This window comes from Corythoichthys intestinalis, chromosome 11 (assembly GCF_030265065.1).
Source record: "Corythoichthys intestinalis isolate RoL2023-P3 chromosome 11, ASM3026506v1, whole genome shotgun sequence".
In the NCBI taxonomy this organism is placed as follows: Eukaryota; Metazoa; Chordata; class Actinopteri; order Syngnathiformes; family Syngnathidae; genus Corythoichthys; species Corythoichthys intestinalis.
The window spans coordinates 16,106,001-16,133,442 of record NC_080405.1 but is presented as its reverse complement, the minus strand read 5'-3'; the positions used below and the strand labels follow the sequence as shown (position 1 = coordinate 16,133,442).

The following is a 27,442-nucleotide window of genomic DNA, read 5'->3' as shown; positions in this document are numbered from 1 at the left end:
CACAGGATTGGATTATTTGCTAGATCGTCTTTTTGTGTTTGTTCTTCACATGCACTCAACTGAAGCAGTCTGACAGTTTCTTATTTTTTTTTTTTTTTTTTTTTGATTAATTGTTCCCACTCCACATTTAGCCTCATAATAGATAGCAACAGTTTGAATGTATATGTGCGTGTCTATGCTTGTGAAAATGTATACCTACCGGTACTCACATCTTTATTTGGTAGACTCTCCCTCCAATTCTCAAGACTCCAATTGAAAACAGTTAAACACAAAATGTGTCACAACAAAATTTGGTGTGCATATATATATATATATATCGTTTGACGGCCCTAATTTTTTTTTTTTTTTTTAACTGTACACACTAATGATTAAGATGCTTATTATACATTTCAAATGTGGTTTATTCAGATGACTACTTCAATAAAAACATGGAGTGTTCTTACCCTTTAATTTTTCTAGAATGCTATCTAAAATGATTTTAAATTAATAGGTATAATAGGTTTAACGGTAGAGGTGTAATTAATCTAAGTTTTATATTATAATGAATGTAATTGTAATTGATCAAATTAAATGATACAAAATAGTTGTTACAACGAGAGATGTCCCGACCGATCGGGATCATGATCGATCGGGTCCGATCACATCATTTTCAAAGTATCGGAATCTGCGAAAAAATATTGGCCATGCCTTTTTAAAATTTATATACTGTATATATTTTAATTAAATTGTTTTGTTATTGTATTTAACGTTACAAACATAATATGTTACACTCATCCAGAGTCTTTAGTTTAGGCTTACGGTAGGGTTATCAAATTTATCCCGATAACGGCGGTAATTAATTTTTTAAAAAATATATCACATTAAAATATTTAACGCAATTAATTCATGCGCTGCACGACCCACTCGCACATTGTCGCGCTCAATCTGTTATGGTGCCGTTTTACCTATACAGAGAGATAAAAGGCAGGGTATAATGAGTAGAGTGAATTTTGGCAGCCTTTGGAGCCTTTTTTTAATTGGCTAAAACCTTACAATCCCTCTCCCTATGATTAGAAATATCATGGGAAGCAATGTGGGGAAGCAAGGTAGCAATTGATCTTTTTCTTAACACCTTATGTTATTTCCCAACGCAGAGAAGATATATCAATTGGTAGGTCTACGCACAGTCATGGATCCATTTCCCATCATGCATTTGGCCATGGCTACAGTATCATTTACTGAAAGCTCAACGAATACACTAGATGGCAATATACAAAGTCACAAGTCTTTCTATCGGTGGATCCCTCTCACAGAAAGAATGTTAATAATGTAAATGCCATCTTGAGGATTTATTGTCATAATAAACAAATACATTACTTATGTACTGTATGTTGAATGTATGTATTTGTCCGAGTTTTATTCATTTTTTTCTTAATGCATTGCCAAAATGTATGTGATCAGGAAAAATTATCGGGAATGATTGGAATTGAATTGGGAGCAAAAAAAAAGCAATCGGATCGGGAAATATCAGGATCGGCAGATACTCAAACTAAAACGATCGGGATCGGATCGTGAGCAAAAAAACATGATCGGAGCAACCCTAGTTACAACCTCATATTGGTTCGTGAATTCACACTTTGCTAAATTAAATGTAATTCACACTTAAATTAGTACCTCCATAAAAGCTAAGCACCTGTTATAAATTAAATTGATTACCGTAATTTCCCGAATATAAGGTGCACCCATGTATAACGCGCACCCCAAATTTACGTGTAAAATCTTGGGAAAATTGTTGTACCCGTTTATAACGTGCACCCTAATTTTAGCACCAATAAATAGAAAAATACAAGAAAACAGAGCTCGTGTACAGATGCAGAAATGTCATTTTATTGACTGGTGAAACACAGCACAAGCATAGCACATTGGTAGTTCAAATCATTACCGTAAAGTGACAATATGTATGGTAATAATATGATCTGATAACTTCTTGAACTTACCAGAATCCAGGAGAAAACAAAACAGATGTGACTTTTTTTTTTAAAGGCTCCTGTATAACTTGCTCGGTTCATCATGATGAGTAAATGTTTCCTCCATGGATCGATACGGTAAAATGAAAGTGAGAACGTAAGTCGGAAATCCGAGAGAGCTCATTGCTGTTGACATGACAGTAACAATAGGAACTATTGTCATTTGGGTTTGAGTTTCCGGAGGGACAGATATAGTTGACGGACACAGGAAGTTTGTGATGTGTTACGTTTGTTATGGTCCAAGTTGCAGAGCTGCAATAAACGTTGACTCGAGTTCAAGAAATTAAATTCTGTGCTTTATGAAGAATGAAAAAAGCAGCATTTAACACAGACAAAATCATTCGGCCGATCAGAGTGAAGTATTACTTAAACAAAATGGTGACGTCACGTACCATTATGGTCGGCAACGGATCGCCACATACGTTTCTTCAACACAACATGGGCGTGTCAATAAAAAAAAAAAAAAAAATTAAAAAAAAAGTTTATATATATATTTCTGTCTCCATCCATGTACCTATGTATAATGCACATATTTTACAAGTTTGGGGGAAAAAAAGTGTGCGTTATATTGGGGAAATTACAGTATATAATTATTGTATTACCCTGTGACTTTATTTTTTTTAATTTTTTTTTTTTTTGATAAAGAAGGACATTTTCCAACATTTTAAACTGTTTCATGCATGAGAGAGATTGAAAAAAATGAGAGTGTGCCCTGGTTGAAGTGTGTTATCTGTGAAGCTATTTGCTGATCTGCTGGGTTTTTTTTGTTTATTTTTTTAAAATTGGGCACAGTGTAATGTCACACTCACACACATACACACACACTGAATTCTAACTTGCATTTCCGTGATCTTTCACAATCTTTACCCAGTGGGTTACTGCCCATAGACTGACATAGAGAATGTGTACCGCCCGAATTAGGGGTGTCCCGATCCAATCACGTGATTGGAATCGGGTAAAAAAGGAGCAGGTTAGGGTTCGAATTTGAGTTTAAATGTAAAAATATTTAGTGTTCAAATTAGATCCAGTCAGCTTCATATTAATGGGAAACCACACGTCTACAGAAAATCCCCAAAATGACCAACTAAAGCACCTTAAAAAATGACATTCTGGACACTTTCAACACAAATTGTTGAACAATCCTGGTAAATCAGAATAAAAAATGTATTTGCCACTTAAAGAAACTTATGAGCTTATTTGTAAAATGACAAAACCACTGAACATTAGTGAAAGTCAATGAAAGAGGATTGCCGTGTATTGATCATTTTTAAAATGATAATAATAGGACATGGTTTCATTGATGTTATTATTCATTCAATTGTCCCTTAAAATTGAGAAAGAAGGTTCCAAGAAACAGCTTGCATACATATTGCCTTCAGTTACAAGTCAAGAGAGCTCTCTTTCCGTCAATATTAAACTCATTGCATTTCTTGTGTATTTATCAGGTGGTTTATACGAAGTCCATGCTTGGTATGAGTAATCATCATACATTAGCTGTGTGTATTACCATTGTATGAATTATTCTCAACCCTGTAGGGGACAAGACTAAGCGTGCGGTCTGTTATCATATAATTACATTGTAATATTAAATCAATTGTAAATCAATTTCACACAAATATTTTTCCATATTAATGGGAATTGGATCTGCTTCTAGTGATATGATTGTACGTCTCATTATCAAGGAGCTAATTGGAGCGTCAGAAAAATCATTTGTAATGATGACTACCTCCCAATGAAGATGTCCAAAGCCTTGCTTTATTGCTTTCTTTTTTCACTGTTCCATCCCCCAAGGTAAGAACAGAAATGTCATCATTAGTGGCCTAAGACACCAGAGCGGTTGTACCTGGAATGGAAACTAAAAATGATGTGGCCTTTATCTTTTCGGCAGTCTGGTATTTTTATGTGATTTAGCACTCAAGTGGACGAGAAAACACACTTTACGATTATAAGTATATACACTGCTGGCCAAAAGTATTGGCACCGCTGCAATTCTGTCAGATATTACTCAATTTCTCCCAGAAAATAATTTCAATCACAAATGCTTTGGTAGTAATGTCTTCATTTATTTTGCCTGCAGTGAAAAACAGAAAAGAGAATGGAAAAAAAAAAAAAAAAAAAACATTATCACAAAATTCCAAAAATGGGCCTGAAAATAATGTTGGCACCCTTCGAAAAATCTTGTGATGCTTCTTTAATTTTTGTAATTAACAGCACGTTACTTACCTGTGGCACATAACAGGTGGTGGCAATAACTAAATGACACTTGCAGCCACTTAGAATGGATTAATGTTGACTCAACCTCTGTCCTGTGTCCTTGTGTGTACCACATTGACCATGGAGAAAAGAAAGAAGACCAAAGAGCTGTCTTAGGACTTGAGAAGCAAAATTGTGAGGAAGCATGGGGAATCTCAAAGCTACAAGTCCATCTCCAAAGACTTGAATGTTCCTGTGACTACCGTGCGCAGTGTCATCAATAGTGTAAAGCACATCGCACTGTGGTTAACCTTCATGGATGTGGACAAAAAAGAAAAATTGACAAGAGATTTCAACTAAAGATTGTGCGGATGGTGGATGAAGAACCTCGACTAACATCCAAACAAGCTCAAGCTGTCCTGGAGTCCAAGGGTACAACAGTGTTGACCCGTACTATTCATCGGCGTCTGAACGAAAAGGGACTCTATGGTAGGTTACCCAGGAAGACCCCACTTCTGACCCAGAGACATAAAAAAGCCAAGCTGGAGTTTGCCCAAACTTATCTGAGAAAGCAAAAAATGTTTTGTTCTCTGGTCAGATGAGACAAAAGTAGAGCTTTTTTGGGAATAGTCATCAACATAGAGTATACAGGGAAAAAAAGGCCTTCAAAAAAAAAGAACATGGTCCCCACAGTCAAACATGGCAGAGGTCACCTGATGTTTTGGAGTTGCTTTGCGGCCTCTGGCACTGGACTGCTTGACCGTGTGCATGGCATTATGAAGTCTGAAGACTACCAACTAATTTTGCAGCATAATGTAGGGCCCAGTGTGAGAACCGGGGTCTCCCTCAGAGGGCTTTCGTGTGTACAGTCTTCAGAAGAGGGTTCTTCCTGGGGTGACAGCTATGCACACCAAATTGATGTAGAGTGCGGCACATGGTCTGAGCACTAACAGGCTGACCCCCCCACCTCTTCAATCTCTGCAGCAATGCTGACAGCACTCCTGTGACGATCTTTCAAAAAAGCATTTGGATGTGACGCTAAGCACGTGCGCTCAGCTTCTTTGGACAACCAACCCGAGGCCTGTTCTGAGTGGACCCTGCTCTTTTAAAACGCTGGACGATCTTAGCCACTGTGCTGCAGCTCAGTTTCACTGTGTTGGCAATCTTCTTGTAGCCGTGGCCATCTTCATGTAGTGCAGTGCTTCTCAATTATTTTCTGTTACGCCCCCCCAAGGAAGACGTAAATGTTTCGCGCGCCCCAAACTCTCTGCCGCCACTGTAAATAGTATCATTAGTCTATAATATTACTATTGTAAGTACGACTCTGCCTAACATTGTCCTTTTTTTTTTTTTTTATTAAAGAAAAAAAGTAGCGTACATCAAATTATAATAAAGTATAACTTTATTAGCATTGTTTTGTTTGTAACAGAAAAGACTTAACGTGCATCAATTTGCTTGAATTAAAAAAAGACATCCAAACTATAAAAAATTCACTCAAGGTACATTTTTGACCATTTGATAAAATTAATACTGAAAAATATAATGTAATAAAAATCAGTAAATAATAACAAATTCAAATTGATTAGAAACATTAACTCATGAGGACAACATGCCAACAAAATTGACCGAAAAAACAAAGCTGAATAGAAAAAAGTGTCTTTGGACAGGAGGAAAGTTTTTATTTTCGCTGCTCATAATATCCCTTCCTTTGCAGTGGTGTGGGGTTATTTTGCAATGAGCATGCTAACAGTGCTCACTGGTTTACTGATATAACACGGACAAAGTGGGACGATTGTTAGCAATATTCGGCACGTTTTCGCTGAAAAACAATCAAGCGGCTTATCAATGAGATCGAGGTCTAATGTCTTTAATTGGCATCTTAATTGATCTGGCTTCCAGCTGTCCGCTATAATAATTTTTGGATGCAGTAAACAGTGGTCTTTCCTCATCTCCCACTGCATTAAAAGTCAAAGGCAAACGGCCCGTAAAAAGTGCATCCTCAGCGGCCGAGGGAGAACCGTAGGTGAGGGCGGTCGTCGTGACAATCCCAAGCCGAAAATGGCACTTCTCGGGCGGACACGTGAGAACCGGAGAAGACAGTGGGTTGCTGCGTGAGTCCAGCCGGAAAACGCCTTTCGAAAACGGCACACAGCTCTTCGTATCTCTTTTCTGTGTGCTCTTGCTTAGTTCAAAAGTACTGTGCATGCTCTTGCTTACTTCAAAAATACTGCGCACACTCTGAAAATGCGAGCGCCACTGCCACCCACTGAGTGGGTGTGCAAGTACACGCTATTCTTGTACGGCAAAAAAAAAAAAAAAAAAAAAAAAAAAAAAAAAAGCATGTTCCCCGAGGTCATATGTGCCAGCCCTGGCATCGCTCTGCGCCACTATTTGAGAAGTACTGATGTAGAGCAACAATACATCTTTTAAGATTCTCAGAGAGTTCTTTGCGATGTGGAGCCATGTTGGAACTTTCAGTGACCAGTATGAGAGAGTGTGAGAGCTGCACGACAAATTTGAACACACCTGCTCCCTATGCACACCTGGACCTAGTAACACGAGTCACATGAGATTTTGGAAGGAAAATGACAAGCAGTACTCAATTTGGACATTTAGGGATATACTTTCTAAGGGGTGTACTCACTTTTGTTGCCAGGGGTTTAGTTATCAATGGCTATATTTTGAGGGGAAAATAAATTAACTCTGTTATATAAGCTGCACACAGACTAATTTTCATTGTGTCAAAGTGTCATTTTGTCAGTGTTGTCGCATGAAAAGATATACTTCAGTATCTGCAGAAATGCGGGTGGTGTACTCACGTTTGTGATACACTGTATATCAGTGGTCTCCAAACTACTGTATTCCACATAGGGCCGCAGTGGGTGCAGAATTTAATTCCAACAAAACAAAACAAAACAACACCTATGCACTAATCTTGTGTCTTACAAGTGTAATCAGTTGATTGCAGTCAGGTGTTGCTTGTTTTAGCAGAAAATTCATTGGTTACATTGTCGGTACTCGATCGGTTGGAACAAAAACCAGGACCCACAGCGGCCCTTGAGGAACGGTTTGGAGACCCCTACTGTATACCCACTTATTGCCCTTTCTGTCAGAAGTTTATAGTTGCACTTTAAAACTCACATCAAAATTGCCAGGTTTCCCTTATATGAGCTCTTTCTACTTCTAGTGCACCTTCTGTTAGTGCAAGGGGTTATTATTTGCAACTTGCAGGTTTAATAGTCAATTATTTGGATTGGGAATCTGATTGGACCATTCGAAAACATTTATACGATAAGAGGCAAGGGTAATGTATTTCCGCTGGGTATGCATACTGTATGTGTGTATCTATGCTGCATGTTTATTTCCATGTTATCATTAAATGTGGGTTAAAAAATCTATACAAAAAAAAAAAAAAACTATACACTTGGCTAGCTTTTCAAAAAGATTAACAGAAAAAAGTCCACTTCTACATTATCTTGATCTCCTAAATAACCATCATCTTTTTGCCTTTTGCCAAAATATGAACTTGCCCATTTTGCTTATCTCGTAATTCAACGTTATCAGTACTATTTCATGTTGAGTTAGGTCACAAGTGTATTGCTAATAACAGAATCACGAGGCTGTAAAAGCTATCAGTCTAGTGAAGCAGGTATGTTGTTTTAAATTACTCAAGGCAACCTTGTCATTGAGGATACATGGACCGAGAATGAGATTTGCATTTTGAGTCGCTTTAGGTTCACTTACTCTCCTTGTGTCTATTTTTGTGTGCAGAACCTGATAAAAAACTTGCCGGAGCAGAACGAGCTGTCGTCTCTAGCGGAACTTAAGAGTGAATATGAAGAGCTGGTGGAGTCTGAGCAGTTTGGGATTGTGGTGAGTCCAGTCCCTTGATGACTGTTAGTAAATTTGCACAATCATACACATTGGTTTTAATTGAACAAACAAATGTATTTCCTCTTAAAGATGTTGAAATGGGAAATTACAAAGATGTTTTACTGTATGCATGTCACTTTAGGGAACTTTGTCAAACTTCGCAAGATGATAGTCACATTAAGCACTTTTATAAAGAAGTTGGACCCAAGGGTGCATGCAACGTGCACTCCCATCTCCTTAATTTTCTCCTAACTCAATGAAAGTTGTTGGCCTCTGTCTTTTAGCGAAGTGTAATGAAGTGGTGGGGGTGGCAGCCTTCCCAAATGATCTTGCCCATCTGGTGATCATATACCTCAGCGCTGATGAAGGAGCTTCTTACTTCACAGCTATTCTGTTCTCCAGGGAAATAAGAGATGTTAAAGCTTATTGTATAGGAATCACTCAATGTGATAGAGATGTGTGTGTGCATGGGTGCATATGCGTGTGCTTGATAAACATTTCATCCAGACGCAGCCGCTCTCCTAATGAAACCTTTCTTGGACGAACAAAGTTGCCTTCAAGTACTGCATTTTCTATGGTTAACATCTTAATTACTTGAAGTGCTTTGGAAATGATGTCTAAAATATAATTAGAAAATTGTGCATTGTGACTGAACATTAAACACGTCTATACTGTATTATATTATGGGTACTTGATATTTTTATGGGGGCCACAAAATGATTTTTTCTTATTATCTGATGCGTGTCCTTAGATGAGTTCAGTCAAGCTCCTGCGACCACGACTCAACGGCATCCTGTTCAAGCTGACGTTCGAGGAACAGGTGAACAACATTCGGCCAGACATCATGAATGTGACATTCGCCTGTGAAGAGGTAAAGAAGAGCGAAGGCTTCAGGAAGCTGCTGGAGTTGGTGCTGCTGGTCGGCAACTACATGAATGCCGGCTCCAGGAATGCGCAGACGTTTGGTTTTAACATCAACTTCCTCTGCAAGGTTAGTCTGACTTGTATGTGAAGTATGTCGTGCATTGTACAAGTATTTTTTTACAGCTCTGTCAATTGAACAGTCCAAGCCTTAGAACCCAAGTAGCACCTCCACTCTGTTTCCAGATAAGTCTGGGAGTAGCCCACCAACTAAAGGCCGTTTCAAACTAGCGCCAGCCTAGTGTGAAGGGTTCAGCGGTAACCCGTTCATTGTGTATGTGGGAGGGGACTTCTCGGCGAAAGTGACCAGCCACTGTCATTTTGGACGGAGCCAAAAGTCTTGAATGGATTTTCGCTGAGGGGCGGGACCCAAAATAGAGATTTGTTGTCGCTGCGCCGATGTCAACAACGCATCCAATAGCAGACGGCCAGGAGTACTTACAGTATACCTGTCCTATCAGGCTTTTTCGGCAGACAGATATACACAAATCACGGCCGACGAAACCTTGATAAATGTGCTTTTTTAAAGTTCTGTGAGCTCTGGGACACTCGAAAAATGACTCTCATATCTCTACTTGCTAAGCTAAATTGTACATTGATGTGCGTTTTTGTGGAAGTTTAGTTCACGAACAACAACAAAAAAACTAATCACCTTCTCACCGAAACTAGTAAAACACAGATAATTATTTCAATAAAGTGCTCCTTGAAATAGGAAAGGTTTCTGTTTTCTTGTACAAGAATGAAAAATAAATGCATTGGTGCTTGGGACAATAGTAAATATGCTTGCTGCTTTTCACTTCCTGACAGCGTCTATGTCAGGCTGCGTGGTTCCTCCTGTTTTGGGCTTGCCGTAGACAGCTCTTCACACTGGGCTGACGCTAGCGTGAAAAAGCCTTAACAAATAATTTAAACAATTTTTTAACATGTCAGCCTTTTTCATTTTTTTTTCAAGGTGACTGTCTCATTGAAAAAAGTGAGACAAGGTTATCCTATTGTATGCAAGTGTGTGCTGTGCCATTGGAGTCCAGTTCCTTAATTAAAATGGAGAGGAGGGTCTCTCCCGCTGTGGACTGAGATAGAAAGAGTCACAGCACAGTGAAAATCAGCCCTAAAGTCATCCTGGAGCTGACCAATTCGCATAATTATACTGACTTTCTCATCAGGATCAAAATGTACTTGCTCATAAGCAATCGTTTGAAATAATCTCATCCCACCCTCTATTTTCCTTCAGAATATATTTCCTTGCCTGGCAGAAATGTGGTCCAGTATGGTGCTGTGCCAGGAATTGTAGACTATATTTTGATCATATGGTCGTTGTGGGCCGCCTTGCAACTTGGAAAGTGTGCGGGACACAGTGTTAAAGGCAAGAATAAGCCGATTGCACTTGAACTCAGATTTTGTCATCCTCTTTAAAAGCTGGCACACTCAAGAATCTTAATATGGCACCAATATGCTGTTTTAGGTGTGCTGTAATAATTGTGTGTGTGTTTTTTCGACAGAGGAATTTGTCATAGTTAAAATGTATTAAAAATAATCAGCAAAACATTTAACATAAAATATTCTTCACAATAGATAACATTTTTAACTTAAAACATATTTAACATGACACACATTTTGGAACATAAATAGGCTATTTTATATTGTTTTCTATGTGCATTCCCTCCTTGGAAAACATAAGTAGGCTTTTTGATATTGTTTTCTATGTGTGTTCCCTCCTTGGAAAACTTACAAAAGTAAAAAAATAATAATTAATTAATAAATATAAAATGAATAGACGAATAAAAGGTGCTCTTCCACATTGAGCAAGCAGTTTAGGTGCTGCCTGAATCAGTGTAGAGCGTGGTAAAAGCTTCAGGGGGCTGATTGGCCAATTATTGATGAACAAGAGAAGGGGAAAAAAATCTCTCTCACTTTAGTCAATCAGAGGAATTGACCCCTGGGTGGCAGTTCTGGGGTACCTAATGGGCTCATCAGAGAGGAGGAGGCTGATGATTGGAATGAGATTTGCACAAGCGCACACACATGCACATAAATGCTTTGACACCCCTCTCCCAAGGACATACAGATCTCTCGGGATTGAGACTGATCACCTACAACATTGTCAACGCCCACTCAGACCTCATCAGTGGAGACAGAACAATGAAATGTGGGTTTAATACTGCTACATCATACTGGGTAAAAGAGTATTATAATTACAATATTGTTGTAAAACAATATTAGATTTTCATGGTTAAAAAAAGACATCTATCAGCGATCTAAAAAGGCATGCTAACATTAACGGAACAGAGACTACGCACAGTACTAATGCAACATATTGGCTGAATGGATGAAAACATCTGCTCGATTACTGAAAAACATCCCGGGTGCACTGAGGGAATAACAAGCAGCATTAAATAACAATTTGCCAGCTCTGCTTAATAATTAAAGACGTCGAACAGATTTGTGTTCAATTCAAGTTGAAGAAGAACAGACTTTAAGCCCACCGTCAGTCAGTATCTCTTCAGTGTCTTGTCTGTTCAAATGATGTTTTATTCACTGGGAAACATTATTGGGGCCAGAGTACAGTATAAAGAAGTTGTAATTTTACAACCGCAATACTATTTAACTACAGACAGTAATATGTCAAAAGGTGTGACTGGGAGTACATTCTGGTCGAATGTCCAGCATTACAGTAGTGGAATGCAGTCAACTATTCAACACTGGTGATGGTGTGAAATTAAGGCACTGCTCACCTGGACCCGTGATATTGCCAGTCGGTAGGTCGAATACTTTGAGGACCTCCTCTACTCCCACTTACATGCCTTCCCATGAGAAGGCAGAACATGGGGACTGTTATATTTGAAGCTAGGTGTATGTACACCTAGCTTCAAATATAACAGTGGATGTAGCTTTTGTGGAGGTTGACAGCCGCTCCCCCAGTTGATGTCAATGCAACGTTCTTTATTCAGGTGAAAACAAAAGGATTTGAAGTAACATAGAACATAGAATATAACACATGGACTACATTGGGGTTTCATGGCCCAGGAAAAAAGGGGGAAAAAAATGACTAGACAGATGTTATCCTATCTGGTGACCAACTATAATAAGGATAGCTTAAATGTTAACTATGAAAATTCCCAACAGGGACTCGCCTATATCTGGGGTTGAAGCAATGAATTGGTTAAAAAAATGTTCATGAGTGGCAGGGCCCCAGGAGTGGATGATGTCCACCCGGAGTTTTTAAATGGTCTGGATGTTGTGTGGTTGTCTTATTTGACACCTTACAATATCGCGGGGATTTTGGGAACAGTGCCTTTGGAATGTTGAGACTTGAGTGGAGGTCCCTCTTTTTATGACAGGGCGACATGAAGGTGTGTTCGAACTATAGAGGAATCCTCCGTTATAAGGTCAATTCAAGTGTACTGCAGAGAAGTGTCCATCATGAGCTTAAGTCTTGGATGTTACTATTTCTGGCCGTGGAAAAGTGGGACAGCTCTAGACCATCACCTGTGTTTTTGAGAATACATGGGAGTTCGCCCAACCAGCCTGCATGTGTTTTCTGGACATGGAAAAAGTGTTGAACCTTGTTCCTCGAGGAGTCCTGTTGGGCTTCCACGGGGGTATAGGGCATTGGTCCGCTTGATTTGAGCAGTTTGCTTGCTGTATGACTGGTGTCAGAGCTGGGTCTGAATTGCCAGCAGTAAGTAGGTCCCTTTCCAGTGAGAGCTGGACTCTGTCAATGTTTTCCTCTGTCACCAATTATGTTCATTACTTTTATGGGCAGAATATTTAGTCACAACTTGGGAATTTAGAGGATTCCGTTTGCTGGCTTTGTCAACTCACCTCTGCTCTCTGTAGATGTGGTTCTGTTTTATTCAACGAGCCATAATCTTCAACTCACTAGAGTGGTTCACAGCCGAGTGTCAAGAGGTTGAGATGAGAATCACAACATCCAAATCTCAGACCACGGTTTCTGTGCATTGACATTAAATAATTTGAATCTGAAACTGGAAAAAGATGGAATTTCTTCTCCAAGTCAGGCTCGATGTCCTTTCCCAAGTGTCAAGTTTTAAGTATCTTGGGACGAGTCAGGAAAGAATGGAGCAGGAGATCAACAGGCGCATCACTGCTGTGTCTGCAGTTATGCGGACACAACATTGATCTCTGTGTCTCCCTGTGGGCCTGTGAACACTTCAGGATCCCACTTGGAGGAGCTGGACGAAGTTGCTGTGGAGATGGAAGATCTGGCCTCCCCTATACAACTGCTGTCCCCCGTGACCCACTCCGATTAAAGTGGGATATGATTAATAGGATGGATCCTTTGAAAACAGGTAGCAGTAAATGAGTTAGAGAAGCCTTGTTGATGGAATCATATATGTCTTTGGTGTTGCATTTTAGTTAGCAAATGTGTAGCAAGCTCCACTGTCAATAATTACTGTGAACTACCGGTAGTTACTTTTTCCCCTCTACGTACATTATTTGAATTAGGCATTTATTTGTTTGCATCATCATCAGAATATGATCACTTAATCTCAGGAGTTTAAAATAATAAGAATGTGATCATGTGTAATGTGACAATGGAAGATTGGGGTATGACACTAAACATTAAACACTATGTAACACTAGACACATTGAAATTCAGAGCCTGTGAAATGAGCATATGATTGATTCTCACTTGATGAGGATGTGTGTTTTTTCATGTTGATGTGTGAGGGTGTTTTGCTGATGACATGTAATTGGCTCAATTTTGTGCATGTGTGGGTTGTTGCTGTTGTTTTTGTTGTTTTGTGTTGTGCACATGGCCAGGTGCAGGCGTGTGGGCAAATCCAACTCAGGCTGTCTGTAGCAGGCATACTTTCAGTATGAGTACAAAGTGCTGTGTGGTGCTAATTAGCTTACCCCAGCATGCCATTGGAGAAGCTTGGCAATCACTGCAGGGATTGATTATGGCATAACTTTTTTCGACACAAGATTGTAGAGACTGCCGTCTATTTGTGTTTACAAGTCTTTCAATGACGAACTGGTATTTTAAACTCAAGTACTAAAAAAAATAGTCAAACAATTAAACATTTTCTTTCCTCAATTCACAAATAGTGGTGCCATAATAATAATAATAATAATAATAATAATAATTATTATTATTATTATTATTATTATATATTTTTTTAAGAACCATCATCTGGTGCATGTTTTGTTTTGGCATCTATGATCAAACTTGGGATAGAAGAGCGGAATGGTGACTGAGTTTGATTCTAAAGATTTTACAATAAGCAACTGTTCTGTAAAAAGGGGACAATTATTTAATAACATAAAAGGGCTAATACATATATTTTTTTAAAATACACAACTATGTAGTGGTAGCTTTCCCTTATTAAAAGGTTGCTAAATTTGCACATTTCTTGCACTTAGATGCAAAGCTGTCTATAGCATTTTAAATGTGAAGTCTTGTATTATTTATTATATGTGTATGAGTTATTGTTGTTCTATCTGTTATCTGTATGCATATCTGCTGTAAGACAAGTTTCCCCTTCTTAGGGGACAATAAATTTAAACTGAACTGAACGGAACTGAAGATTCCAGCTTCTAGCACATCAGAGTATACATATACTTTTTTTGGGAGGGGTGGTTATGGGTACAGTATTTTGGGATATGAATATGGTCAAATGGATTTTATTCAACTTATCCCATATGGGTCAAGAATGATCAGAATAAGACATTATACATTGTGATTGAAAAGAAACTCCCTATTTTAAAATACTTAAAATGTATTCCTATGTTGTAAATAGAATATTAATCCATCCATCCAATTATCTTCCGCTTAGTCCGGGGTCGGGTTGTGGGGGCAGCAGCTTTAGCAGGGAAGCCCAGACTTCCTTCTCCCCAGCCACTTCAGCCAGCTCCTCCGGTGGGATTCCAAGGCGTTCCAAGGCCAGCCGAGCGACATAGTCTCTCCAGCGTGCCCTGGGTCGACCCCGGGGCCTCCCGCCGGTGGGACATGCCCGGAACACCTCTCCAGGGAGGGCTAGAATATTAATAATAATAAAATAAATAAATAAATAAATACATTCACCTTACAAATCTTAAACAGCCAGACGAGCGACTCAAAGGAGATGCAATGCATACGTGGTTGCGAATTTGCTCCAGTTGCGGTTCATTCGAAGATCAGAGCCGTGACGGATACAGTATAACTCATCCTTTATTTTTCAAGAATTAAACCTAAATCTCGTTCACATCTGGAATGACCAAAAATATGTACCCTCTTAGCCATTTAGCAAATGTGGGTAATAATAATAATGTTAATTTGGTGCTGGTTTAGTCGACAATTTACATATACTGTAACTGTTTTCATATTGTTCCCATTGCATGTCAACAACTTTAACATGAGTCAAAATGGACGCAACATGGCTAATGTGTATATTAAGTCATGTGTATATTCCCAGCCAATCAACAAATGGTAATGTTTAAATAGCCAAGGGTTTTTTTTATGGTTCATTAATTTCAATGTTATTGTATTTATTTATTTATTTATTGGTTGTGTTAGGTTTTCGGCTGCAAACTTTAAACATTAATATACTCTGACTCACTCATCTTTTGTGAATGTGATTTTATTACAGGCCATGTTTTACCTTTTTTGAAATGAGAGTACAACATTATTTACTTTAATTAAACTAATCAATGTGTGCATCCCAATAACAAGCTACTCAAACTTTCATGTGCACTTGACACTGGAATGTACAGTATGTATGTAAACATTGGTAATATATTTTTTTGTTTGATTCTTAATTTCTTCATTTATTTATTCTTTTATAGCTGCGAGACACCAAATCTATCTCTCAGAACACGACGCTGCTTCATTTCCTGGCTGAGAAATGTGATGAGGCATACCCAGAGATTTTGAGATTTCCAGAGGAACTGGAGCATGTAGAGAGTGCCAGCAAAGGTATGTTGACTTGTTTATTACGTAGGGTGGCTTTTATTGCTTATAAACACGTCTTTATTAAATAACACTGGGGAACACCATTTTTACAAGCTGAAGGCATGTCTAGGCGCCACTTAAGTATTTGTTGTTGTTCTTCCGGAATCTAACTTTAAGTCCTACTTGAATTCGTAAACTGATCGTCTTGACACTTTGTCAGCTACTGTATGTACCATGAACCACTATTTGTGGATCTTCGGAGCATGAAGAAGCATTTTGGGATCAAGGCTGATTAATTAATTGTGGAGTTATTGTTGCCTTTGTGTGCTGGGTGCTGCTGTTTCTATTACTGAAAGCACTCTTGGAGCTGCGCACTTACTTTACTTGGGAAACAAACTTTTCGTGGTTTTAGCAACTAAACCGTCCTATGAGCTGCTGAGGGTTCCTGCAGTACGAAGTGACTAAGGCAGTTTCAGACTTCCACTGTTTGGTCCTTTATAAACTGACCAGAGTTATCTTTTTCTCAGATAGTCCGCTTCGTTTTTTAAATGTGAACGCGCATCCGAACTCTAGTTCAGACCACACAAACAAACCGTGGTCCACTCAAAAGTCTTGGGTCGCTGTCTGCTTTAAGTGCATCCTGCTTCGCTTGTGAATGCAAACCGAGTAGGGTGTGCTTATGCTACATTACATGCAGGGAGGGAGGTATTTACTTTTCTAAATTTGTCCAATCAATGAGTGCACCTTTCGTCCACGTGATGCTACTCGGAAAGTTGGTTGGCACAGTGGGAATACTGAACCTTTTCAACAAGTCATTTGCAAGTGTTGTTGTGAGGTAGCTCTCCAATTGGACCCGGATCCTCTTGGTCTAATGTGAATGAGCCCTAAGACTAGTATCTAAGAATTAATTGACATTTTTTTTGCACATCAAAAAATGATTCATCTGTGTTACTTTTTTTTTTTTTTTTTTTTTTTTCCCCTAATATTTAATTATGCCTCACGTCTTGTCAACTGTCATTCAGGGAATAGAGTAGAATGTAGTTGTTTGTGTTATGACAGTAATTTAGTCTTTAGGCAAATATTTTCATTTTTGTTATTTAATACAAACATCATAATTACTCATTTATCTCCTTCAGCTAATTACATAATTAACTCAGCTTGCTTGTGTGTTGGTAGAATGTCCTTGTGTATTGATGTGTATAGACAACACTTTCATATACAGTATATAATCTATTTATTTTGTTAATCGGCTTTATAAAATGTATTCAAATGAATTAGTCAATGAGAAAACAGTTTAAACAAGTGGCTCGCATCAAAACATTTGAGGAGCTATTCAAGTACAATGAATGGATCAGAGTCAGCAGAGCTACATCATTAATTGAGGGGGAAATGCAAATCAATAAATAAAAATAATACCGTGCTAAATTTCAATGTGTTTTTTGTCAATTCACACTAATCCCCAAAACCTTCCAAGTGGCACCTCTTCAATTATCACTGGGGAGAGTCTCTGTGACTTGACAGTGAGCACACTATCCTTGCAGGATATTTCAGTGCATTTCAACTGAATTGTGTTTGTATTGTTAAAGCTATTTCTTTTAAGGCAGTTGTTCATGATGTAGACCCGTTTCTGTCGTTTCACATACTTCAATGTATAAATGTACTTCTGTATGGAACAATGTGAACAGCCATTGACGATAAAATATATATTGTGTCCTTATCATTTTATTAACTCTCTGTGGCCTCCAAGCTGGTTGTTGAGTCCATAATCATGTGACGTTTAACTAAGGAGTCAATATTTTCATATGATGACCCCATCTTGATATCAGCAGGCCAATCTCAGAAAGTGTCGTTGGCCAACATGACTCTTTAATGCCACTCCAGAGATTAATAGTGTATGTGAGCCCGACAATGCAAATTCAAAATTTGTGCACTGTGTGTCACAGTGACAATTCCAGAAGAGGAAATATGACACAAATGCTCTCACAAATCTATTTAGTATAAGACATAACCAAGGGCAAAGTACTTTTTCTGCCTGAGGAAGAGAGAAAATTGAGAGTGTGTGTGTTCATGTGTGTGTGTGTGTGTGGGGGGGGGGGGGGGGGGTCTTTGAGGATATTAATACTGCTGTGAACATATCTATTATCCACATTCATTTCAAGGCAATGCAGCATAATAAAGCATTGCCCGTTTTCTATTTAAACCCATCGATGTACTTGGCTCTGTATTACTTAGACAAAATGCCTTTCTGGATGAGCAGGAAAGCAGAGGACATCATTTGTCTTTCTGTTTCAATGGACTTGGGTTGAGATGATTTGCTCTTGTGTTGAAGCAGAAAAGCTATTGAATAGACAGCGGTGTGCAAAAGGCTTAATTTGGGATAAAATATTACTGATAGAGAGCCAACAGTATTCGTGAGCTTTTTCATTGAAGAAAAATAATTAGAAGAACCATAGAGGGGAACTAAATCCTAGATGTCAAAATGAGGTTTTCTATTGCAAATGTGCATATCTTCATCTGATTATATATTATTATTTTATGTAATATACATACAGTGGTACCTCTACATGAGAAGTTAATTCGTTCCAGGACCGTGTCAAATTGATCGTATGTCGAGCAGGATGTTCTCATAAGAATACATTATAATTCCATTAATTAGTTCCACAGCACGAAAACCTGACAGGGATTCACTCATGACCCTAATGCAGAATGTTCTATTTAAACAAAAAGGTTTATTATTCAGTCCAAAGGAGTTCAAAAAGAGACAACGAAAAATCACAGTACTTGCTGGATACCAAAAAACTGAGCAAAGTCAACAAAGGATCAAAAAGGCATTTGATTCAAACATAAATTTCAAGAAATGTCTTACATGAGCTGGTGACATAGAACGTGGCAGGATACAAGACGTACCGACACAGGGCAAGGTTAGAGGCAGTCTATATATACAAAGGATTAAGGTGAATACAATCAGCCTGATTGGTAAGAACAGGAAGTAAAGCTGAAACGAGCCAGAACACCACTACCAAAATAAAAGCAGGAAATGCTGCACGAACAAACACAAAACATTAACATGAATTCTGAGACATGACAAAACCTACAATCCTTAATAAATATTGCTGGTACTATTACAAATGGCAATTACACATAGCAAAAGAAATAAATTGTTATTAAAAAACGGAATAATAAAATAATAATAATTCCTGTAATAATGTAACAAATCGGGTTCTAATGTGACGGATGTGTTTTGCGTGCTGTTCCTGAATGCACCGCGTCGTTTACGTGACAGAGAGAGGGAATGGTACTGTTGAGAGTTTACCTTCACTTTTAATGTTTTGTTGAGAACACCATCCACTGTGGCGGACAGTTGGCGTGTTGTGTTGTACAAGATCTGAAATAAATGATAAAAACCTGACAAAGCTGGCAATTTCTTTGGCGATGCTAAGACTGGCGAGAACAGAGGTCGGAGGAGGACAGTGGAGATTGTAGACATTCTACAGCCGTATTATTGAGCCAGTTAACGGATGTGTACTCCACGCTCATATTCTTCTATCATTTCCATCCTCATTTTAATGGTAAGGGTCACATTTTTCCTTGTTCCACCACCTGTAACAACCTTATTGGAACCTGTGTTGATTTCTCTCACAATAAAATCCTTTATGCGTCCATCTGCAGCGCTGTCATGTCGTCGTATTTCGAGCATGTCGTCAGATGTAGAAACAAATGGCTTGTCAAAGTTTGTGTCGGATGTCGAAAAGATTGTGTATCGAAGTGATCGCATGTCGAGGTACCACTGCATTTATATTTTACTTAAATATATATATCTACTATGTAAAAACCTCAAGTCTTTATAGTCTTGTGAAAGTGCTATTTTGCGAGAATATGATGTGCAAATAATGCCGCACACATCATTGCTCTTGTTTGATCTGTTTAGTCACATGCTGTGATGTACTCAGCTTTTCCAGTATTGGTTCCTCAACACCGCTATCTTAAAGAAAAGAAGGGAAAAAAAAAAAAAAAACATTTATGTGCGTTAGTACAGTTTGTGCATCTTTATGTTGCCAGCACTTAACAGTACAGAAATGCACAAATGGGAGTGAACCCCTGTTGTGAGATTTCTGCTGTTGTAGATGTAAAAGTGTTGGTATGCCAGCGAACGCAGAAATTCTTGAGGTACAACTATCTCCGCCTGAAGAGGAGAAACAGTGAGAAGAGTGTAGACGGCAGTGGCCGGGAAATCCCAACATTTTACTCTTTTATCCTGTGGCTGTCTCACCATGTCCAGCATTGGGAGTTAAGGTTGAATCTAACACCAACAGTGACACCCCAATTCGGAGGCTAACTGCAGCAAACAATAAAAAACAATGCCTGCGAGTTGCATCGACTATTAACATAAAACATGTGTAGGACAGCTGCAGTAACAGGGGCGCTGATATCGCTCGGCAAAGTGTAAAGAACACTTTAAGGTGCTCATTTAAAAGTTCCCACACAGTGCATTAGTGTCGCATAACCATAATGCCTAATATAAGCAATTGTTGAGCTGGCTAACTTTATTTATTTATTTATTATTTTTTTTTTTTTCAACTGGAGGTCGGTCTTACAGCAGTTTTTAATAATATATTGTTGCCATCAATATTAGGACAATCCAATCCTGAAATCCTATTAGACACATTAAGTGCTAACGCCGGTAACACACTAGAAACGTCAACGTCGCGTCAACGATCCCGCCGCAATAACGCACCAGTGAGGCTCGGCGTCAATTTCCATAGGACGCGTTTCACGAGCAGCGCGTCTGTGGAGCGGCTCGATCGGTTCACGCGAAGTTTGCAAGATCGCACGAGAATAGGGGGTATTTAAAGGTAATAAAACAACAACACTTTGCCTTTCAGACCCCGCGTATTGGCCAACTTTCTTCTCGAAAGAAAGAAGAAAAAAGAAGTCATGTGCTAAAGCAAAAAGCAATCCCAATGACAAAGATTTTAACATGTATTTTACAAATTAAATGCCTCATTTTTTTTTCTTATGAACATTTTTCTAAGCTTTATTGATGTTTTTTTTTCTCAAATTAAAGCACCACGCAAAAAATTAATAAATTTAATTGTGTAGCAGGATTTGTGTATTATTTGTATTAATTACAGGTGTTTTAGCTCATTTCAATTTATTTTATTTATATAGTAAGTTACGATTGCATATTATTTTGAAAATCGACCGGATCCACTGTATTTTTACACGAGTGACTTCCGGCCTGCCCGATCCTACCTAGTAGTATTGACGCAGAGGGGCCGCGTCTCGTGTCAAATAACAAACTCCGCTGTTCTTTTCGCGCGCGACGCGTTGAACGCTTGTGGGCCGCGTCCAACACGCGGCCGCACTGCGACTGGTGTGCATTGGCTGATTGACTTTAACGGCCGCGTTTCACTGCGTTATCGCAGTGGGATCGTTGACGCGACGTTGACGTTTCTAGTATGTTACCGGCGTCATGCGATACACTAAAACAGTGCTTATTACTAATGCTGGCATTCAATAAAATTGTGTAATTTGGAGTTGGCTCACTGAAATTTACTGCTCATAGGTAGAGACTAGAGTCTACCTGGCTGTGAGGATATTGTAAAAACAAATTGTAGATTTGTTCAAGGGCAGTTTAGTAGGCAGACATTAATTTCCCACCTTAATTTTGATGCTAACAGCCTTGCACAGTTTCACAAGTTTAGCTTTTGATGTTGTTATTTTTAATAGGATTCACATTTAAGGTATGTTGACATTTGATGACCAAAACCTAAATATGTACCATAACTTCTGGAGTACATAAGGCACTGTATTCTACAATCAATGCCCCTCCCTTCCCCAGCACACATGCGACCCTCATGAGGATAAATGGTACGGATGATCAATGTATGCACGTATACACCTTATAATACAAAATAGTGTACATGTATATTTCTGGTTATGACAATAGACGTTAAGTTTAAATCCACATAGTATTACAGCTAAGAAAACTTCTAGTTTGTCTATCACTTAGCATCAAGTCTATCGGACCATTAGTCATTGTAGCCTCACAGCCATGGCTGGAAATGGAAACAATTTCCCCACTGTCTGTCTAAGGGATACTAGTCCCTGGACCCTGGAAGTAGTAATAGAGAAGGATCTGGGAGGTCAGCGATGGAAAAGGACAGTCTGTCATGAGGAATATTAGGAAACTGACCTGTCTAGCTTCCACCAGCTCTGGATGAGTGATGACTTCCAGAATTGTCTTTCTTTCACTTTTCCCCCTTCTTGTCTTCATGATATTTGTGTTTTTGATTCCCCCACATTATGTCAGTGCTTCGCCATTTGAGCTGCTATGAATGGATGTTTTTTTTTTGTTTTATGTATTTATTCATTGTAAAATGACACTGCTTGATACCCAACTATGGTATTTTCTAGATAGATCACAAATTGCCATTGAAACCTTTTACAGTATTAAATCTTATACAGGCTCCCTCCAAAAACTCATGATGAACTAATGGCCACTCTTAGTTAGCAGTGCAACGGTTTGCGGTTCAAAGCCGAACCGTACGGTTCGCCCTGTACGGTTCAATATGCCTTTATGAACCGCACCTTTTCGGTTTTGCAATTAATTTATTCCGAACGCTTGTGGAATGAATTGGTCGAGCTCTGTGTGCCTGTGTGTGACATGAAGCACAGCTGTGGAGAAATTCCCGCCCCGCAAGTAAATGTCCGATCGCTGTCAAGCACCCGTGGAATAGAAGCCGAGTAACGCCCTCTCTCACTTACGAGCGAAGTGAAAGTGAAACAAGAAAGAAAACAAAAAAGTTATGGCGAGCGGAGGAGTGGAGAGACCGAATTTTGAGGAAGCACCGGCTTCTTTCAAATCTGCGGTGTGGCAACATTTCGGTTTCCTTGTGGACTACAATACGGAGGGAGAGAAAATATTGGGGGGGGGAAAAAAAAAATTGCAAGCATTGCTCAGCGCTTGTTTCCTATTCTTACACTTATAACATGACTCCGGCACCTCAGCCGGCATCACCCACAGATATCACTTTCTCAGAGCAGGACAACCCCGAAGATGACACCAGTGAAAACACACGGCGGGCTTCGTGAATTGATTTGCAACGCTTGACCCGCGTTACATTGTTATCTCGCGGACATATTTCTCCACAATGTAATCCCCCACATTTATGAAATGGCACGCAAAGCCATCGAAGATGATTTTGCTAAAGCACATAGCTTCGCCCTGACCACTGATAGTTGGACGTCCCGTGCTACAGAGTGCTATTGCCTAACTGTGACGGTGCACTATAATTCATCCCTGTCAAGTCGTACGATCTCGGTGTAATTTGTACAAGTCAGCACTGATTTTTAAATGTGTACGCCGTACGTTACGTTTAAAATATGTACGTCTTTCGTGCATTACGTTTTTTTTTTTTCTCCGTTCGGATTTTGTTACCGTTTCGGCAACTAGACAATGTGCGTTAATACATTGGTTGAATGACGCGAGAAATGTCAGAGACACGGAGAGTGTTGAGTGTTTGTTGTGATGCTGTAGCAAACGCGATGCTGGGCTAGGTGGCTCCAATATTTCCTGACTGTAGCCGACAGCCTACAATCAACCTAGATATCTCATGCATATAGAACTGTGAAATCACAGACTCGGTAGCGTTAGTAAACAGCCGCCATTTTAGAACAATAAACTTCTCAGAAAGGCTCTGTTGTAGTGAACCTTCCTAGCGAACCTAAGTAACTTTTTATCTAAAATATTCCTAAATCGGTAAAATCTTTACTTGAGTCTATCTATAAAGGATGCAAGAGTTATAAAATTTTCACGTCGAAAGAAGACAGAAGGGAACTAATGCAAAAACGGGAGTATTTTTTTAATCAACTTTAACGGTTGATTCACAACATTAAATGACCTCCAAACATAGTAAAGGGTACTATTTTTTTATTTTTTTAATGAAAAAAAAAACCATGAAAGGTAACACCAGTTACTTTGCCAAGTAACTTTTTTACTACTGTGTTTGTATTTCAGTATCAGTCACTACACTAGCCAAAGAGGTATTTTAACAGTCGAACATGTTTACATTTTAAGTGTTTATTTCATTTTATTGAAAGCAAAAAAAAAAGGCAGTTTTTTTTGTTTGTTTTTGTTTTAAAAAAAAAAAAAAAGGAAAACACAAACCGAACCGAAACCGTGATCCCAAAACCGAGGTTCAAACCGAACCGTGGGCTAACTGAACCGTTGCACCCCTACTCCTCATAAGAATCAGCAGTACATCATCAATAACTAGCAAACTGTGCATGCAGGCCCATTGCCGAGGCTTTACCCTCACTCTGTTGAGCCACGACTTGTACACAGTGCTCCAGCTATTTAATCAAATCTGCTGTTGCCAACCGCAGTAGAACGCTGCCCTACATTGGGTACATGCTCGAGAAAGATAAGTGGTGCCTAACCCTCCTCCCTCCTGGACATTTACAACACCTGCCTTGCCTGAAAAGCAACATGCTGCAGTGATCCTTCTTCCCATTCCTCAAAAAATACCCTATGTCCCTCGCCATATGGGAGGAGATAGCCAAATCTGATCAACAGTACCAGGAGACAGATGCATCAATGAGGCTGTTGGGAAACCCTGCTCCTTGAAACTCCAAAAAGTAATCGTCCACAAACTATTACCTTCTCTATACATCCAGCAGATTTAGTTAGAAATGTTGGCCTGATTTAAAATGATAAAACTACACTGATTCTTCATTCCGCATTTGCAAAATTTACTAATAGGCCTAATTAAGTTGCCAATTGTTTGGTCTTACAACTAAATATGTGTGCATCATAAGTCAATTGTAGTGCAATGACGCCAGTAATAGATTATTATTATCCCAGTGTTTAGTTACTTTGCTCAGCATTGCCCAAATCAACATTGCAAGCTTGTCACATTTCCAAATGAACTCTTATCTAATTGTGTTTGTAGCCTGAAAAGAAAATGAATAATGTTTGCATCCCATCCGCTGAATAGAAACATAAATGTGGATGTTATGTTTGTAAGCTACCTTAATGGAGTTAGAAGGTTTGTTCCATTGCCTCTGAAGAAGATCATCTTTTCCAAGTCATGGTGATTTGGAAATGGAGGTTATCATACTTGGATCAAAATGTGCCAAAAAATGGCAATTTTTTTTATTCTAACACTACATCTAATCATCAGTATCATTATCCATCAATCCATCCATCCATCCATCCAGCCATCCATCCCATCCAGCCATCCATTTTCAGCACCACTTGTTAGAGTCGCAGTGGTCGCACCCTGTCCAAGCTGATTTCGGCAAAAGATCGACTACAGCCTAAACTGGTCGCCAGTCAGTCACACACAGAGACAGACAACCATTCACACTCAACAACACTGCCACTCAGTAGGAAATTATTCCACACTCCCTACACCACTGTTAGGCAAATGTAGTACCACTTCTTGGTGTCATTAGGAACATTTATGAGAGATATTTGACATCTCAGGTATAGCACTCATAATTGTTTTTCTTAATGGAAGATGAAAGTATAAAATGTTTTTTTATATTATATGGTAAGGAGCACGTGATTATTAACTTAGAATTTGACTATCACCTAAGAATGAGAATAAAATCAAAGCATCAAGACTTTATTGCTTTGGTATGCGCTTATTTTGCAGATCCACAACAGCAATTGGTAGCATTCAGAACACATTCATCATATTTAGACAAAAGAGATGGTATGCTGATTTAGATATACACAATTTTTAAACATAGTAATCACTTGGATGACTTTTTGTCAGTTAGTATTAATAAGTTCCTCGAACGACATCTTACAATTTGTCTGTCAGGAAATGCTGATAAGAACTAAGATAATAACAAGGAATGGTGTACAAACGAGAAAGGAAATTGAGTTGCCGCGAGGGGGATCCTTGACTACTTCAGATAAGACTGTCAAAGTGTTAACAACAACAATTCTGCAGTTTTGTAATATTGACTGATGCAAACATAGTTTTTTAATTTATTTTTTTTTCTAATGTTGTTGTAGAATGTCTTAGGTCAGAGAGTAAGTGAATAGCTGCTTTAATTTAGTTACTTATGTTCTAATTAAACCATGGTAATCTTCCAATTTCCCTTATGTGAACAACTTTTGATTTATTTCCAAATCCTCAGAAGTGGAAATGTCACTTTTATTTCATAAGCCAAGGATGACTGATCAGACTTTGTATGTGCTAATTAAAATTTGCTGAAAGGACAAAACCCAGTAAAAAATAACTCTCTTAAAATGAACTTAACTCTTGTGATACATTCAATCCATTTGAAATGGAAGAGCTGGCAATTAGTGGTGGCATTCCGTGAATGTCAGGATATTATTTTATGTATTTATTATTTTTTTTGTATTATAATTGCTATTTTTTCACATCTAGATGCAGAGGGTTGAAAAACTACACTACATAAGCAGAACTGTGGTTGTTTTGTTTGTTGCCTCTGCGGATCTTCACAAGTTACAAATGCGTGTGTTGGCTTGCAGCTCTTTCCCTTCTTCGTAGGAGCAAATATCTCTTCCTCGTGTGTGCCTGCACTCTTCTTCGTGTGCGCAAATACTATATGTTCTTCTTCGCGTGCACATGTGCTTTTCTTCGTGTGCGCGAATATGTTCTTCTTCGTGTGTCCATGGGCTCTTACTTGCAAGAGGAACTACCTGCTCTACACTTCTTGCGCCTAAATAAAAGAATGCATCACAAAAGTCAACATTATTAAAAAAAAAAAAAAAAAAAAAAAAAAAAAAGAACACCACTACCTAGTTTAAATGTGTAAACCTATAATTTATGGCTGCAATGTTTTTTTGATGAAGGCATATTTCAGTCAAAAATGATATTTTACTTTGAAAATGTTCATTAAATGTGTGACATATTTTCAAGCAACTGTAGTGATAAATGTTTTCTGAAACGCTTAGCATCACAAAATGCCACAAGTGTCATGCCAGACACGTCATTTACCCAACATCATTGGCTGTGAAGTGCTGCTGTTTTTAAACCTTTTCTTCCGCTCACTCCCTGCCTCTATTGACCACACTTTGTGGCAAAACGTGTCTGTGGCTTAAATGCTGTCATAAAGCGGCTGACTTTTGCCAAGCCCTGGGTATGAATGCAGGGGGGGAATTGATTTTGGATAGTAAATTGGGTCATTTTTTATCATACGTTGTCATCAATACATAATTTAAAATCATGGCCTGGAGGCAGCTCCTCATCTGGATTTTTTTTTTTTTTTTTACTACGCCCTTAGGAATTGGCCGGGCTGTTCCCTTTGGAGGCAATGCATGCCACTGCATTTACCAATGTCATATGATTTATAGGCACTCATTGGCTGTATTGCAACATTTTCCATAAATGTCACATGTTTTCGGACCACTTAAGACCACCCTCCTCTATGTGCATAAAGAAGTATATAACTTATTGTATCCCAATATTAATTGAAGGCTTGAAATTAAAACATTGAATGAATTTACATACACAATGAAATATAACCAACCAGATAATTATATTTAGATCTTCATTTTAAATATATGTAC

At 38.6% G+C, this 27,442-nt stretch overlaps 1 protein-coding gene across 8 annotated transcripts in view; it reads left to right on the top strand.

Annotated features, from left to right (window-relative positions):
* Positions 1 to 27,442, top strand: part of diaph2 (diaphanous-related formin 2) — a 647,336-nt gene that overhangs the window by 397,360 nt on the left and 222,534 nt on the right. For all 8 annotated transcript variants that reach the window (XM_057849926.1, XM_057849922.1, XM_057849923.1 and 5 more), the window contains 3 exons: positions 7,971 to 8,072; positions 8,824 to 9,063; positions 15,783 to 15,912. In XM_057849926.1, the coding sequence (XP_057705909.1) occupies positions 7,971 to 8,072; positions 8,824 to 9,063; positions 15,783 to 15,912 (472 nt within the window). The remainder of the gene's footprint in view (positions 1 to 7,970; positions 8,073 to 8,823; positions 9,064 to 15,782; positions 15,913 to 27,442) is intronic.